Source organism: Acinonyx jubatus, chromosome D2 (genome assembly GCF_027475565.1).
Source record: "Acinonyx jubatus isolate Ajub_Pintada_27869175 chromosome D2, VMU_Ajub_asm_v1.0, whole genome shotgun sequence".
NCBI lineage: Eukaryota > Metazoa > Chordata > Mammalia > Carnivora > Felidae > Acinonyx > Acinonyx jubatus.
In genome coordinates, this window is record NC_069393.1 from 53,301,478 (window position 1) to 53,315,939 (window position 14,462).

Genomic DNA, 14,462 nt, shown 5'->3' on the forward strand with positions numbered 1-14,462 from the left:
TTTGTAAGTATCACTATATTTATTTATTTTTGTTCGCATAATCTCTATGCCCAACCTGGGGCTCGAACTCACAACCCTGAGGTCAAGAGTCACACATTCCACTGACTGAGCCAGCCAGGCACATTGTCAGTCTCACTTTAAAAACAAGTAAGCCAGAGGGGCCAGAGACTCTTAATCTACCTACTATTTTGTCTTTGTTGATACCAGGGGGAGAGTGCTGGAGGGGCAGAGGAGTTGTCCTCCAGGATAGGCATCATAAACCAGTGACACATGGTCATTCAGCTGTCTCATCAAGGGCTTTTCCAACTCTGGGTTCAACTTAAATTTTCTTAAATATTTTCAGTCTGAACCACCTGCCTGGCTACTCTATTCCACAGATTATCTATATCAATTAGTAACTTCTTTCATTTGTCTTAAAGGCCTCGGCTAAGCGTTCCCGAGGCAGGCTTAATCTCCACATGCCAAGACTTGGTGAATACACTTATGTAAACTCATGCAAACACTCTTCATGACTATTGAGATGCTAATCCTTTTCCTTCAGAAGAGTCCTAATATTTTTAGCATGTGATATGATTGTGCCGTGCCCCCACGGTCAGATCAAACCTGTGTCTGGGTGGACGTTTTGTGCTCTCCACCATGTTCTTCTTAAGACTTTGGCCAGCGGGGCTTCAGCACATAGCCTACATTCAGCTACACTGACATTTGTATTGATAAGGCAATAGTATTCCATTTTCCAAAGCTTGTCGCAATAATGCTCAGGGTCTAGCTCACACAGTGGACCATTCAGTTACCAATCCAGCCACCTTCTTCCTTTTTATAGCAGCATACTCCTACCCTGGTTTCCTCCTCTCCCCCATTCCACGTGGTGCTGGTGGGGCTGTCACTCATACTCCACCCACCCTGGCCAGTGATTAGTCAAAGGAAGGATAACTATCCAAGTTGGACCTGGCGAAGTCTGGAATTGTTTTCAGGGAAGCCCAACAAGAAGGCCCTTTTCCCTAGTCTAGAGTCCGAGACCCGTAAGAATGAGCCCAGGGCTGTCTACAGCTTATGTTTCCTATTGCTGTACTCAGTAGGTGAAAATGTAGCCAAACAAGACCAATGGTGCCAAGAATAAGACTAATATGAGAGTTTGAGGATCTGGATTCACTCCTGCCTGAGGCTGGTTCTAACTCCTTTCTTCCCAGTGATTTGACCCAAGAATGGCCAGTAGTGTTAAGTGTCTACCACTTGTCATTGACAGGAGCCCTCATACAACTGACTCTTTAGGCCAAAGTATATTGTGAGGGATCTGCTTCCTGAAGGAGCATGTGTTAAGAGAAAATAATAGATGGCTAGGAATGCAACTAAAGATTTGGAAAGAGGGCTGAGAAGGGGCTGGCCAGTGAACAGGCAGGCGAAACAGAGAATAGCATTCCATGGAAGCAGATAATTTGGTGATGGGGAAACAGACACTCCCATGGACTTGGCGGGAGTGTAAACTGGTGTGATATTTTCTGGAAGGCAATTTGGCAATGTCTCAAGATTTGAAACGTTCTGGCTCTTTGAGCCAATAATTGTACTTAATGTAGCATTGTTTGTTGCAGGGAAAAAAGCTGGCAATTATTTGCATCGTCAATAGGAGATCGGTTAAGTAAATTGTGGAAACAAGTCCAAGCTCTGTTGTTAAGGGGGAAAAGGTGTATAAGACTATGCAAAGTGTTTATATGCGTGTGTTTATTGTGTGCAAAGAAAGCTCAGAGGACCGACCAGAGCTTACAGAGTTAGCAGTAATCTCTGTGGGAAGATGACTGTAATTACAGAAAATTCTCAGTTTGGATGAGCTCAGAATAATTTGAGAGATTACCTTCTCTTTTATTTCTGCTGCTATAATAAAATGGACAATGCTTCCCTTCTTTCATTATTATATTCTGAGTTCTAGGATCTCTGGCCCCAGGAGTTCATTCATTTATGTACTCATTTACTTGACCAAGTAACTGTGAGTGCCAACTGTGTTAGGAACTCTTCTTGGTGCTGGGCATACATACCAAAGCCAAATGGAATCGTTATCCTCACGGATTTTGTATGATTGTGAAAACAAGTATCTATCAGATGCTGATGAATTATGAAGCACGGAGGAAGAGAAGGGGGATAGGATGGTCGGTGGAAAGAGTAAGGTTCTGTTATATATAAAGTGGTCCAAGAGAGCCTCATTGAGAAAGCAACATTAAAGAGGTAAAAGAAGGGCGGAAGAAAGCCATGCAGCTCCAGCAGAAAGGGTCTTCTGGGCACAGGGGATAGAATGTAAGACCTTGAACCTGAAGTGTGCTTGATGACTTTGAGGCCATAAGGATCATGTGGGTGGAAAGAGCAAGGAGAAGTGAAGTCAGAGGTAAGGGAGAGGGAAGGGACAGCGTACCAATGGATGTGAGGCATGGTTCCACTCAGCGACATGAGAAGCCTCTAGAGGGTTGTAAGCCAACTTTAAAATGATCACTCTGGTTGCTCTGTTAAGACAAAGTAGAGGGAGTAAGGGTGGAAGCAGGGAGCCAAGTTAGAAAGTGAACACAATGATCCAGAGAGAAAACGGCTTGGACTCTGGTGATGGGAGTGGTTGGGTTCTAAACCTACCTTGAAAGTACAGCTGATGGATTTGTTGAATGGGATGGAGGCCATGGAAGGAGTTCCTGTGAAACAGGGCTCAGTACCGGGGTTCAGACCCCTGGGAGACCACCCTTCTCCCATGACTGACACCCAAGCCTACTGAAAAGGATTCCACTGAGTCACCCCAAAGAGGCAGAAGTGCCAACTAGTGCTTTGAGTTAAAAGAGGTGGAGGGGCGCCTGGGTGGCTCGGTCGGTTAAGCGTCCAACTTCGGGTCAGGTCATGATCTCACGGTCTGTGAGTTCAAGCCCCACGTCGGGCTCTGTGCTGACCGCTCAGAGCCTGGAGCCTGTTTCAGATTCTGTGTCTCCCTCTCTCTGACCCTCTCCCGTTCATGCTCTGTCTTTCTCTGTCTCAAAAATAAATAAACGTTAAAAAAATAAAAATAAAAAAGAGGTGGAAAAGAACAGAACCAGGGAGGGTGGAGGTTTGGTTTGGGCAGTCAGGCCCTGCCCCAAACTGAGATGGGGGTGGTCCCAGCCATGGGATGCCAGGGGAGGTTAGATGCCTATGCCATCATCTTGACACACTTGGTTTGGGAGGGAATAAAAGGAGAGCCTGCATTTTCACCCGCCACAAAGAGAGGACTCATAGCTGATTTAACTCGATTTGGAAAAAGTGCTGTATCATTTTCTGTACCTATGTCTTGCGGAGCAAATCGTGACCCATTACATGTATTTTATAATGTTTCACTTTGCTTTTAAAGATATATGCATTACGTTTATAATCACTATAAAAATATTGTAGAAAGAATGGTGAGATGGTCAACAGTAGTCAATTCTGAGAAGGTCATGGAGTTAGCTTATTGAGAAAAGAGTAAGGTAAGAAGTGGTGTCTTCAAAGGGCAGGATGGAAGCCAAATGGTACGTGATTAAGAATGGAAAAGGAGGGGGCGCCTGGGAGGCTCAGTCGATTAAGTGTCCGACTTCGGCTCAGGTCACCAATTCGTGGTTCATGAGTTCAAGTCCTGCGTCGGGCTCTGTGCTGACAGCTCAGAGCCTGGAGCCTGCTTCAGATTCTGTCTCCCTCTCTCTCTGCCCCTCCCCCACTTGCACTCTGTATCAAAAATGAATAAATGTTAAGAAAAAAATTAAAATAAAAACAGGGGCGCCTGGGTGGCTCAGTCAGTTGAGCGTCCGACTTCAGCTCAGGTCACGAACTCATGAATGTGAGTTCCAGCCCCGCGTCAGGCTCTGTGCTGACAGCTTGGAGCCTGGAGCCTGCTTTGGATCCTGTGCCTCCTTGTCTCTCTGTTGCCCCCCGCCCTTTCTCCCTCTCTTTCTCTCTCTCTCTCTCTCTCAAAAATAAAGATTAAAAAAAAAAAAAAGAAAAGAATGGAAAAGGAGAGTATGTGAAATCGAAGCAGTGAATATAAGCCTCCTGAGAGATTTGGCAAAGGAAAGAAACAATGAATGGTAAGAACATATGCCACGCAATTCTGAATAAAGTTTATTAAATAATATGTACAGCAAATGTAATAATTCAACACATCCATTTATCAAATCAATCCACCGCAATAAAGAAAAATAAATGAATGGAAAAATCTGTGTCTGCATAGTACATGCTCTTGGTGTGTAAATGGCAACACTTTAAATTAATTGGTTATATATAATGTCAGTTATTTTTCTTTCAGAATATAATCTTCTTTGTAGTAACTTATTCTAGCAAAAGAACTTAATACTACTGTAGATAAATAAGACAGCCAAAAAACAAAAAAAAAACAAAAACAAAAAAAAAATCAAAACCAAAATAAAAAACCTATAACTGAGATCACAATTACCTTCTCTCCCAGAAAGAATGATTATTTAAAATTTTAACACTTTACAATGGCTATTTTTGTGCTAAAAATCTGCAGGTGAGTTATTTGGAATTCCTTCATTTAAATAAAAATGCAAAAAACTTCATGACTTCCTTATTTCACCCCCCCTTCAGTTCAAATTTTTAAAATTATTTTTCTATACAAAGTAGGTACATGGGCTATACAAAGTTAAATATACATATTTACAGTCCTACTTCTTACGCATATGATTTTTTTAACTGATCCCAGAGAGACTGCAAAAGATAAGTAGTTGGGGGCTTGCCTTTACCCAGAAGCATGGCTAATATATCAAAATGTGTTGCAAGGCATGGCGCCAGTTAGTTGCACTTGCTATTAATAAACCTGTATAAATATTTCAGCATAAAAATAGGTATTTTATATTACTAAATGTTTGAGGACAAAAGAGCAGTTGGAAACTTTGTTCCTTGTTCTGTCATACATAGGAAGCTGAAGTTTGATGCAAATTTTAACATGATTTTATTAAAGACGGGCAAATTGGTGAGGCATACCTGGGTTTCTGAAGATATACAAATGCGTGAGGCTGGCATCAAATGCAAATGTGGCTTTACAAATTGGTTTTATTTTCTAGCTGTATTGAAAGAGGTGTTCAAAATTACCTACTTAAGAAGCACCCCTCAAAAAGCTATTAGAATAAGGTCGTTATTAATGGTTTGCATCTAAGAAAGACCAGGAAACACATTAGCCAATACGAGAATTATGTTCCAAAAATGAGTGAAATGCTGTTGTGCAAAATGCACGTGCATGTGCACTTGTACTATAGTCCCTCAGAGAGTCAGACAGTGCCCTTGGATGCTGAAGTCGACCTTCCAAAGCAATGAGTGTTAAAGAATATCAAAAAGGCTCTTTCTACCCAGGAAGCTCCTCCACCCCACCCCAACCCCCTACCACCACCATTAGTTCCACTGCCTCATCCCTTGGGGTTAAGGCTCTGCTCTGTCCTAGCTAAAAACAAGTGTCTCCAGGAAGAAGTAACACATTCCTCTTACCGGTCATTTACACTCCAGTGTGAAGGAGTCAGTGGCAGGTTCTTTCCTGAGGCCAACATTTGAAAGGAGGACAGGAAGAGAATGAGGCTCTCTGATGGGGGTACGGGGGTGGACAGGTGATGGGTAGATGAATGGCAGACACAGAAGGTGGGACGGAGGCACTGAAGACAAACTCTGCCTACCTGTAAAGACTCCAGGTTTTGGGACAATGGTCCTGGGGCAATTCTGAGCTACACGCAGAGAGCCAGGATTCCTGTATACACCCTACCACCTAGAATTGCTACTCCTGTTTGTGACCTTGGATGCGTATTTGTGGGGAGGATAAGAGTGTGAAAACTCTGGAAACAGTTCCAAGAATTTCCAGCCATAAACTACCCTCAGAGGAAGGTTCTTCTAAGCAGCCTAGTTGTTCAAGAGCGAGCTCATGGAGACAGAAATACGACAATGCTTCCTAGGGTCTCTCCAGGGAAAGGTAATCTCCTCCTCCTCTCTCATACCCTTCTTCGCACATATCACAGTCTCTCTTGATTCAGTATTTGAGTGTGTGTACCTCTCCAATCACCTCTGAGTTCCTGGCGGGCAGGGAGCGGGTCATTTCTCTAGTTTTCTAAGGGGTCTAGCAGAGAGGCTGAGAAACATCCTTGAACTGGATGGAGATGTGACTGGAGCACCCCGGGTGTCACAGGGCCCTCCCTCCTCAGATGTAGCCCCGCAAAGCACAGACATCCTGGGAGTGGCGAACCACTGCCTCGCACTTCGGGCCGGGGCATGGGCACCTTCTGCTCGAAGAGAAGCCTCACCAGGGTGCATCGGGGCTCACGACCCTGGGCTACTGCACTGTGGGTGGTGCCTGAACTGCTGCAGGGAGTCTGTGCTAAGGTGTGGAGCACATCCTGCTCATCAGTGGCCCCAGCATCCGGCGTATGTGAAATGATTCACTGGATGCCATCCTTGTGCCTTGTCAGGATAGGTCCATCAACCCCAAACTGCTCTGATCAAAAACAATCCAGAAAAGAAAGGTTAGCAGTGGCATTCTGCTAAATGAAACTGTGCTAAAGGTGACCACTTACAAAAGTCAGAGATATGGGAAAGAGTACACCACAAGTGACCTCGATAACTACAGAGCTTCTTAACTTATACAAATATAACTATCTGACCCGGGCACCCCGCTCCCACGGGCAAACCTCATGTTCTTTTCTGTCTGAACACCAGGGGCGTCAAGAGCAATGCTGCATGTCGGCTGAATGCACAGGGCATTCTGTGTTCTGCCTCCATTTCCCCACGTACCCCAGGAGTGAGGGACGTGGTCTTGGGTAGCCTGGGGGCCTCCAGGGATGGCCTCGGCAGCCCGAGCTGATCCCCAGCAGTGTTTGGAAATGGGGCTCTGGGTGGTTGGGGTGTAGAGCCTTTGGAGAATGGCCAGGGGTCTGCCTGAAGCTCTGAGGGCTGCTTCCGGCTAAATGACCCCTTTGAGCAAAAGCTGGTCAAGGCTGGGGCAGCAAGAGGCATTTCTGACCTCACTGATCCTGGCCCGTGTTACAGGTCAGATTACCCAAGAGGGGGAGAGGCAGGGAAGGCTTGGAGTGGCTCCCAGAAGCAGCTAAGTAAATACAGATTTGCCTCATTCCTTTTTTCTCAGTTCAGCCTGCCTGACACTGTACGTTCACACAGGCTCAGGCTTCAGACACAACACTTCTCTGTCCCTCTCTTTTGCTTCTTACTTTATCCACTGCGTTAGTTTTCCTACTGACTCAATGTTTAAATAAAGAGACCAGTTCGTGAATTATGCTTCATCATCCAATAAAAATAATCTCTGTGGTTTTCAATCTTCTTATAGATACAAAGGCTTTACATAGTTGCCTGGAAAAGTACCAAATTGCCTTGTCCTTCTTGAAGTACCTGTAAAAAAACACACACATGCAAAATCAGAAGACTTACTATGTGAGTTCAGAGGGCGCCCCCTGATAACAATGCAGCATATGGTTTCCAAAGCACATTTTTCCATCTTATCTCATTTAGGCTATCAAATAATGCCTGGTAGTAAGCCAGGAAGGTATTCTCAGTACTCCCCTCTTTCAGATGAGGAAACTGAAGCTCAGAGAGCTTAAGTGACATTACTGAGGTCCCACAGTTTAGAAGCATCAGAAGCAGGCTTTGAACCCAGGACTTCTAACTCCCAGCCCTCTGCTCTTTCCGATACTTCTTTTTGGAAAAAGGAGCACATTTATCTAATTTCTAAACTGTAAGATTTCTAAAAGTCCACTGGATATGACCACACATCAAAAGGAAATTCCTCCTAGAAGCCTGTGCTTAAGCCCCAGATTGACTCCCTGTCTTTGCTTCCAACCTCTTCACGGTTCCCACTGAGCCAGGAACACTGAGCTACCTGGGCGCAAAGCCCTTCCCCAACTGCTCTACATCCGGAACTGCTGGATCCCTAACCTAGTCCCTTCCCTTGGGATGGGTGGGGGGTGGGGACCCGGGCAGGGGTGGGGGTGGGGATGGTGGCAGATACATGCCGGGTCATTATTCCCCTCTCGCTGGCAGATATCACAATAGGGACGATTGCATCCTTTCCCCAATCGGCTTGGATATAGCTTCAGAACACTGGTGAACACAGCATTTCAAGCAGCCACCACCAGTAGGTCGGGGCTGTTGCCCAAAGTGAACCCTCAAGCTAAAAAAAGGGCGTCAAAACTAAAGACCTCTAAAATAACTAGTTGAACCCCTAGGGAGGACGGCCAAAGAGGCTGCAAAAAACTGAGAGTACAAAGCCCAGAGATGTGCTCCTACACCTGGTTCGACCTCTCCTTACGGATGAGAAAATAGGCTTCCACTCTGAGCACCAGGCTACGTTCTAAAGCACCTGAGGGACTGAGCAACATTCCTTTACCCAGCTGCCAGGGACGCCCCCAGGAGAGAATTGGTGCCCCCCAACAGTGCCCCGTGTTCCCATAAAAAACATAAGCACTCCTGGAAGAGTTTAACAGCTAAGACATACGAGAGTCACACTCTCTGATAGGACAGCCACAGGCGGCTGAGCACTCGGAACCGGGCTATTCTGAACTGAGCTACGCTGTGACGGTATAATATACACATCGGACTCCTAAGACTTAGATATTTTACATCCTCCTTTGGCACTAACGATTTTTTATACTGATTACATATTCAAGTAATATTTTGAATGCGTTGGTTTTAATAAAATATATCGCTAAAATTAATTTTCGGTTTCGTTTTACTTCTTCCAATGTGGCTTCCAGAAATTTTAAATTCCATACATGGCTTGTGTTCTGTTTCCATTGGATTGCACTTCACAGGAGTGCTGGTGGCATCTCAGATGGGGCTTCCATCTGAACAGAATAGTTCAAGGTAGTGGGGAGCCTGGGGAGGTTTCTGGGAGCCTGGGGAGGGAGGGGCAGCTTTCTAAGAGGCTGGTGAGGCCCAGGCAAATCTTTCTGGCTTCTCACATATGCCGAGGCCTTGCCATTCTCACTACCTCAGCCCTGACTGACTTCACTTTAGCAAAGATTTTCCAGAGAGATCAGGAAAGAGCTGGTCTTGGGAAGAGGATAAAGGTAAAACCCTTTGTACAAGTAAGTGTAAAACAGAGGCAAAAAGTGAGCCAGTGGTCCCCAGCAGCATGTTTGTGCCTGTGCAGAAACAACAAAGGCTATGGGAGAGAGAGGCCTAGTTCAAGTACTGGCCCCACCACTAGCTACCTGGGTGACCTGGTCTAGTTATATAACATCTTTGGGCCTCAGTTTTGGAGTCTGTGAAATGGAGGTAATTCTTATCTTGTTGTTTGTTGAGATCTTCAATAAGAAAGTACACGAAGCAAGTATCTGCTTTGTAGCAAAATCTTAAAAACCGTTGATCCTTCTCCTGTAATGGTGAATCTTTTGTTTTAATTAAGCAAGCTGCTTTTTAAAAAAGGTTTTATTTATTTATTTATTGGGGGGGGGGGCAGAGAGAGAGCACATGCGTACGAGTTGGGGAGAAGCAGAGAGAGAGGGGAAAGAGGATCCCAAGCAGGCTCCATGTGTCAGCGGGGAGACCAATGCAGGGCTCTATCTGAGAAACGTGAGATCAAGACCTGAGCTGAAATCAAGAATAGGACCTTAACTAAGTAGGTTGCTTTGACTGAAGTTATTAAAAGCCTGGGGGCACCTGGTTGGCTCAGTTCACTAGCCATCTCTCTCTCTCTCTCTCTCTTTTTTTTTTTAATAATTTTTTTTAAGTTTATTCATTTTTGAGAGAGAGAGAGAGAGAGAGACAGAGCGTGAGCAGGGGAGGGGCAGAGAGAGAGAGAGAGAGAGAGAGAGAGAGAGAGAGACAGAGGGAGACACAGAATCCAAAGCAGGCTTCAGGCTCCGAGCTGTCAGCACAGAGCCCAACGCGGGGCTCAAACTCACGAACCACGAGATCATGACCTGAGCTGAAGTCGGATGCTTAACTGACTAAGCCACCCAGACACCCGGTGAGCCATCTAACTCTTGATTTCATCTCGTGATCTCACGGTGTGTGAGTTCAAGCCCCATGTTGGACTCTGTGCTGATAGCACACAGCCTGCTTGGGATTCTCTCTCTCTGCACTCCCCTCTACTTGTACTCTAAATCTCTTAAAATAAATAAATAAATAAATATTCAAAAAAAAGTTTTTAGAAGCCTGAAGTAAATAAGGTCTTTGGAACATCTACACATATGGTTGAGTTTCATGGCTGAGACCTAGGCTCAAATTTTCTTGTGTTGTTTCTTAAGAGTTTTAAGAGAATAAAATCTGCACATGTAGTACAGACATACACAGAATACAAAGACATACAGAACTCAACCAATTTGAAATTGCCCTTCTGTGCAGTCACTTAGGTGTATTTGGTTTTTGGGTCCAATACCATTAGTGTCATCCACACTGTCTCCAGAGCAAGCATAAACTGGGTGGCCCAGCATTCCTGATGGAGATACAGGATCTGAGAAGGCTTTTTTCTGTGCAGAGAACATTGCTTTTTGCATGGCTCATCACTCTTAGTTACTCCTTCAATATACAACTCGTGAGAAAAACATGAGGAGATCACTTACCAACAAACCATCCATCATCACATTTTTCCATGACATCAACAATATCTCCATCTCGGAGTTCCAATTCATCATCATTCTGTGGTATATAGCTATACAATGCTTGGTAGCTAAATCTAAAAATGAAAAACATTCATTCAAACAATGATAGGATTAAATAATGAGTTTTTTAAAGCCCATGTAAGTTAAATCAGCACTTTGGTAGTGTTTCACACACATCAATGCAGATGAAAGTATTTTACTGGCTATTTCTCTAACAGTGGAGCTTATGGGGAGATCCATTCAGCATATAAGTAAATGAAGACTGATAGGGATGGGGAGAGCCTCTGACAAGCAAGGCTATGATCAGTCCTTTTATTTAGTTTCATTTGGTTACCAAGTATTTTGTCTAGATGCCCCCTCTTTAAAATTAACCAAGGCTTTTTCTTAACACAGGAGAATGTATGTAGATTATCAAAGATAATCAGAAGTTTCTTACTCCAGAGATAGACACTATATTCTGCTAATATACGTTGGAAAGTGTAAGGCAATTGTTGTATATGTATAAAATTGTTGTACTGATACAAGGATATAAAAAGTACATTCCAATGGCCTCACTATCTTGAGTTCCTTAATATGCTGATACATATTTTGTTAGTTGTTTTTATTTTTTTAAAGTTTTAATTTATTGTGCACCTGGGTGGCTCAGTTGGTTAAGCATCGGACTTGATTTTGGCTCAGGTCATGATCTCACGGTTTGTGAATTTGAGCCCTGTGCCAGGCTCTACAACTCTCTCCCATTCTCTCTGCCTCTTATCTGCTCGCACATATTCTCTCAAAATGGATACACAAACATTAAAACAAAAAAGTTTTTTTTTAATGTTTGTTTATTTTTTGAAAGAGACAGAGAAAGACAGAGAGACAGAGACAGAGAGTGAGCATGCAAGTAGGGGAGGGGTAGAGAGAGAGAGAGAGAGAGAGAGAGAGAGAGAGAGAGAGAGAGAGACACAGAATCCGAGGCAGGCTTCAGGCTCTGAGCTGTCAGCACAGAGCATGATTCGGGGATCGAAGTCACAAACCGTAAGATCATGACCTGAGCCGAAGAAAGATGCTTCACCACCTGAGCCACCCAGGTGCTCCCCCACAGAAAGTTGTATTTATTCATTAAATAATGTCTACACACGAAGTAGAGCTCGAACTCATGTCCCCAAGATCAAGAGTCGCATGCTTTTCTGACTGAGCCAGCCAGGTGCCTCTTGTCAATTGTTTTTAAATGTGATGTCATCTTTCTGAAATTCTTGAACACTTTTTGCTTTCTGTCTGTCCCAGTGATGTTTGTGGTGAAGATTTTTATTTATTGTTAGTTGCCTAAGGCCATTTGGTGTGTGCTGTTCTGTCTGTCCTAACAGCTCGCGGGAGAAGGCTGGACTATTTGTGATGAAATCCTGTAACTGCTTTGGCAACAGGGAAAAGTTTGGTTTCATTTATTCCTTTGACCAATACTTAAGAAGCATCTACTACGCACCAGTTCACAATTCTGTGTGCTCGCTGTTCTGAAACACAAGAGTACCGGGCACAACTGTGCAAACGAGCCAACCATCTACCATTTCCAGCACCTGCCAGCAAATGCCTGTGAGAGGGCAGGCGAGACTAGAGACAAGAGGACACAGTCCCCAGGAACGACAGGTTCGTTTTCCTCTTTGCTAAACCAAAGGGACTATTTAATTTTGTGCACTTATCCAAATGTTTTGATAATTTGGTAGGTGGATCTGTCTGCCAGAGGAAGGTCTCGAATGAGGAATTAAGAGACGCAGAATGATTTCCAGTTGGTAAGCACATACATTTTTGATGTTTCCATATTTGCCTCCTGTCTCCATCCGACTTGGACTCCTTAGAATTCCTTATCCTCCTCTTAACTTCCACTGTGGCTGCCTTGCTAGCCTCAGCTCTGGGAAATAACTCCAGATATCTGCTTCTCTATCATCACCCCCAGACAGTGGAGACTGGCTGGCCAAGGTCCCACAGCCTTGTTGCTTGGGTCCCCCAATCAGCTCTAATTTTGGATGGGCCTCATGCTGCTCAGGGCACTGTTCCTTTGAGTCCTTTCTCCCTGTGGGCCTTCTCTGAGTTCCCCAAACACAGCGTCTATGCTGAGTCTTTGCATGTTGTTTTCCTCAGCTGGGAAGACCTTTTACCTCCCTGTTGTAGCTCTCAAAACCAATTTGTCTTTCTTTTTTTCTTTTAAAGTAATCTCTGCACTCAACGTGGGACTTGAACTCATGACTTCAAGGATCAAGAGTTGTGTGCTCTACTGACTGAGCCAGCCAGGTGCCCCTCCAATTTGCCTTTCAATGCCCATTCCAAATCTCCCTTCTTCTGGGAATGGAGTTTACCCTATATGTTTAAAACACAGGAGACATCTCTATTCATTTATCTCCAGGCAGAACCAATGACTCCTTCCCCTATATTCCCACAACACTAGGATTGACTCTAGTCAGCACAGCCCTCCTTTGCCCCTGAATGGCAGTTCACTCTTCACCGGTCTCTATCTCTCAGCAGTCTATGGCCTCCTTTATTCATGCACCCACCACCTGTTTCATGTTGGCTGATGGGAAATATGGCCCCAACTAGAAATCCTCAGAGAAGCTAGGGGCGATTTGTTCATTCCCCCAAATGGCTGCCCCAGACTTGGTCAATGACCCACTCTCTAGAGCCAGGAGTCCACCAAGCATGTGATGTGAGAAAGGAAGTTTGCCAAGTATACTTACAAATCTTGTGAGGTGTGACTCCTGTCGGGGGTGACTCTTCGCTGTTGGGCTTGAGGTTGCTGAGAAATGATTAAAGATGATTTATTGTCAGAAGGGGATACCTTGTGATGAAAGTCAAGGGGATGAGAAACAGTGCTGCAGTAATGAACAGATTTTTCGGCAATGTTTATGATCTCATTGCAAACTGCTTCCTGTGAGTGGCCCCGAGATATCCAGAAACCCCCATATAACAGTCAACATGGGGACAAAAAAACAACAAAAGAAAAAAAAAGAAAAAGAAAGAGAGGAAGAGATGTAACATTCCAGACGAAGCACATAAGTCCAGGGAAACAACAGAGTTGAAGATCCAGGTTAAAAAAATAGATATTCCAGTAGTGAAGTGCAGGAGGGATCCAGGCGTAAGCATGGAAAAAACAGGTAAGATACAGAAGAATTTGGGATTTAGTATGACTATTAACAAAAACCAAAGGCAGCAGCATAAAAGCCTGTAATTAGTGAATAACTTCAAGATAGAAATGCAAGTATGTATTCCCGATCATGCACTAACCATTAACTTAATCCCACATGGAGGCAGAGTACAAATAAGGTCTCGAAATACCTCTGCTTTCTGAGAGGGAAGGGGGTGGCCTAATATTTCCCTCTAGGACAATAGCCATGTAAGATCATGGCTCTGTGAGTTAGCCAGGCATTACTCCAGTTGAGACTCTAGAAGTCAGTAAGGATTCTCTTTAGAAAAGCTACAGTTCTTATTCAACAGGCATCTTACCACATAGCTCTTTTCAGATTCTGTGAGATCAGGTCCTGCTCTCAATGAATGATGAGAAGGCTGTGATCACCAAGCAAATTATAAGGGAGACATTTTAGCAGATGTCACATTGGAACGGATTCAAAATAAAAGTGTGAGCAAATACACGTACCACACCATCACACTCGATGACACCGGATACTCGTGGCCTATGGCGCTCGAGTTTCCATGACAACACGGTGGGTGCACAGGAGGAAATGCAATGTACAGAGTTAGAAGCAAGCATCCAGGCAACGGAATGGGAAGTTCGGAGCATGAGTGCAGTGAGGTGAGCATCGACAACACAGGGTCCCCAGATGGGCAGGAAAGAGACACAGAAGGGCTGTCTTATGGAACAGTTATGACCTTCCATAAAAACACACATTGGTCCTT

At 44.4% G+C, this 14,462-nt stretch overlaps 1 protein-coding gene across 50 annotated transcripts in view; it reads right to left on the reverse strand.

Annotated features, from left to right (window-relative positions):
- Positions 1 to 4,069: 4,069 nt before the first annotated feature.
- The window catches only part of SORBS1 (sorbin and SH3 domain containing 1), a 230,003-nt gene continuing 219,610 nt past the window's right edge, over positions 4,070 to 14,462 (reverse strand). For 30 of the 50 annotated variants that reach the window (XM_053207925.1, XM_027062683.2, XM_053207941.1 and 27 more), the window contains 3 exons: positions 13,286 to 13,344; positions 10,542 to 10,654; positions 4,070 to 7,368 (listed from right to left, as the gene is read on the reverse strand). In XM_053207925.1, coding sequence (XP_053063900.1) covers positions 7,301 to 7,368; positions 10,542 to 10,654; positions 13,286 to 13,344 — 240 coding nt within the window. In that variant the 3' untranslated portion in view covers positions 4,070 to 7,300. Of the gene's footprint in view, positions 7,369 to 10,541; positions 10,655 to 13,285; positions 13,477 to 14,051; positions 14,112 to 14,462 lie in introns of all 50 variants that reach the window. The other 20 variants (XM_053207922.1, XM_053207918.1, XM_053207919.1 and 17 more) reach the window with 2 other exon arrangements.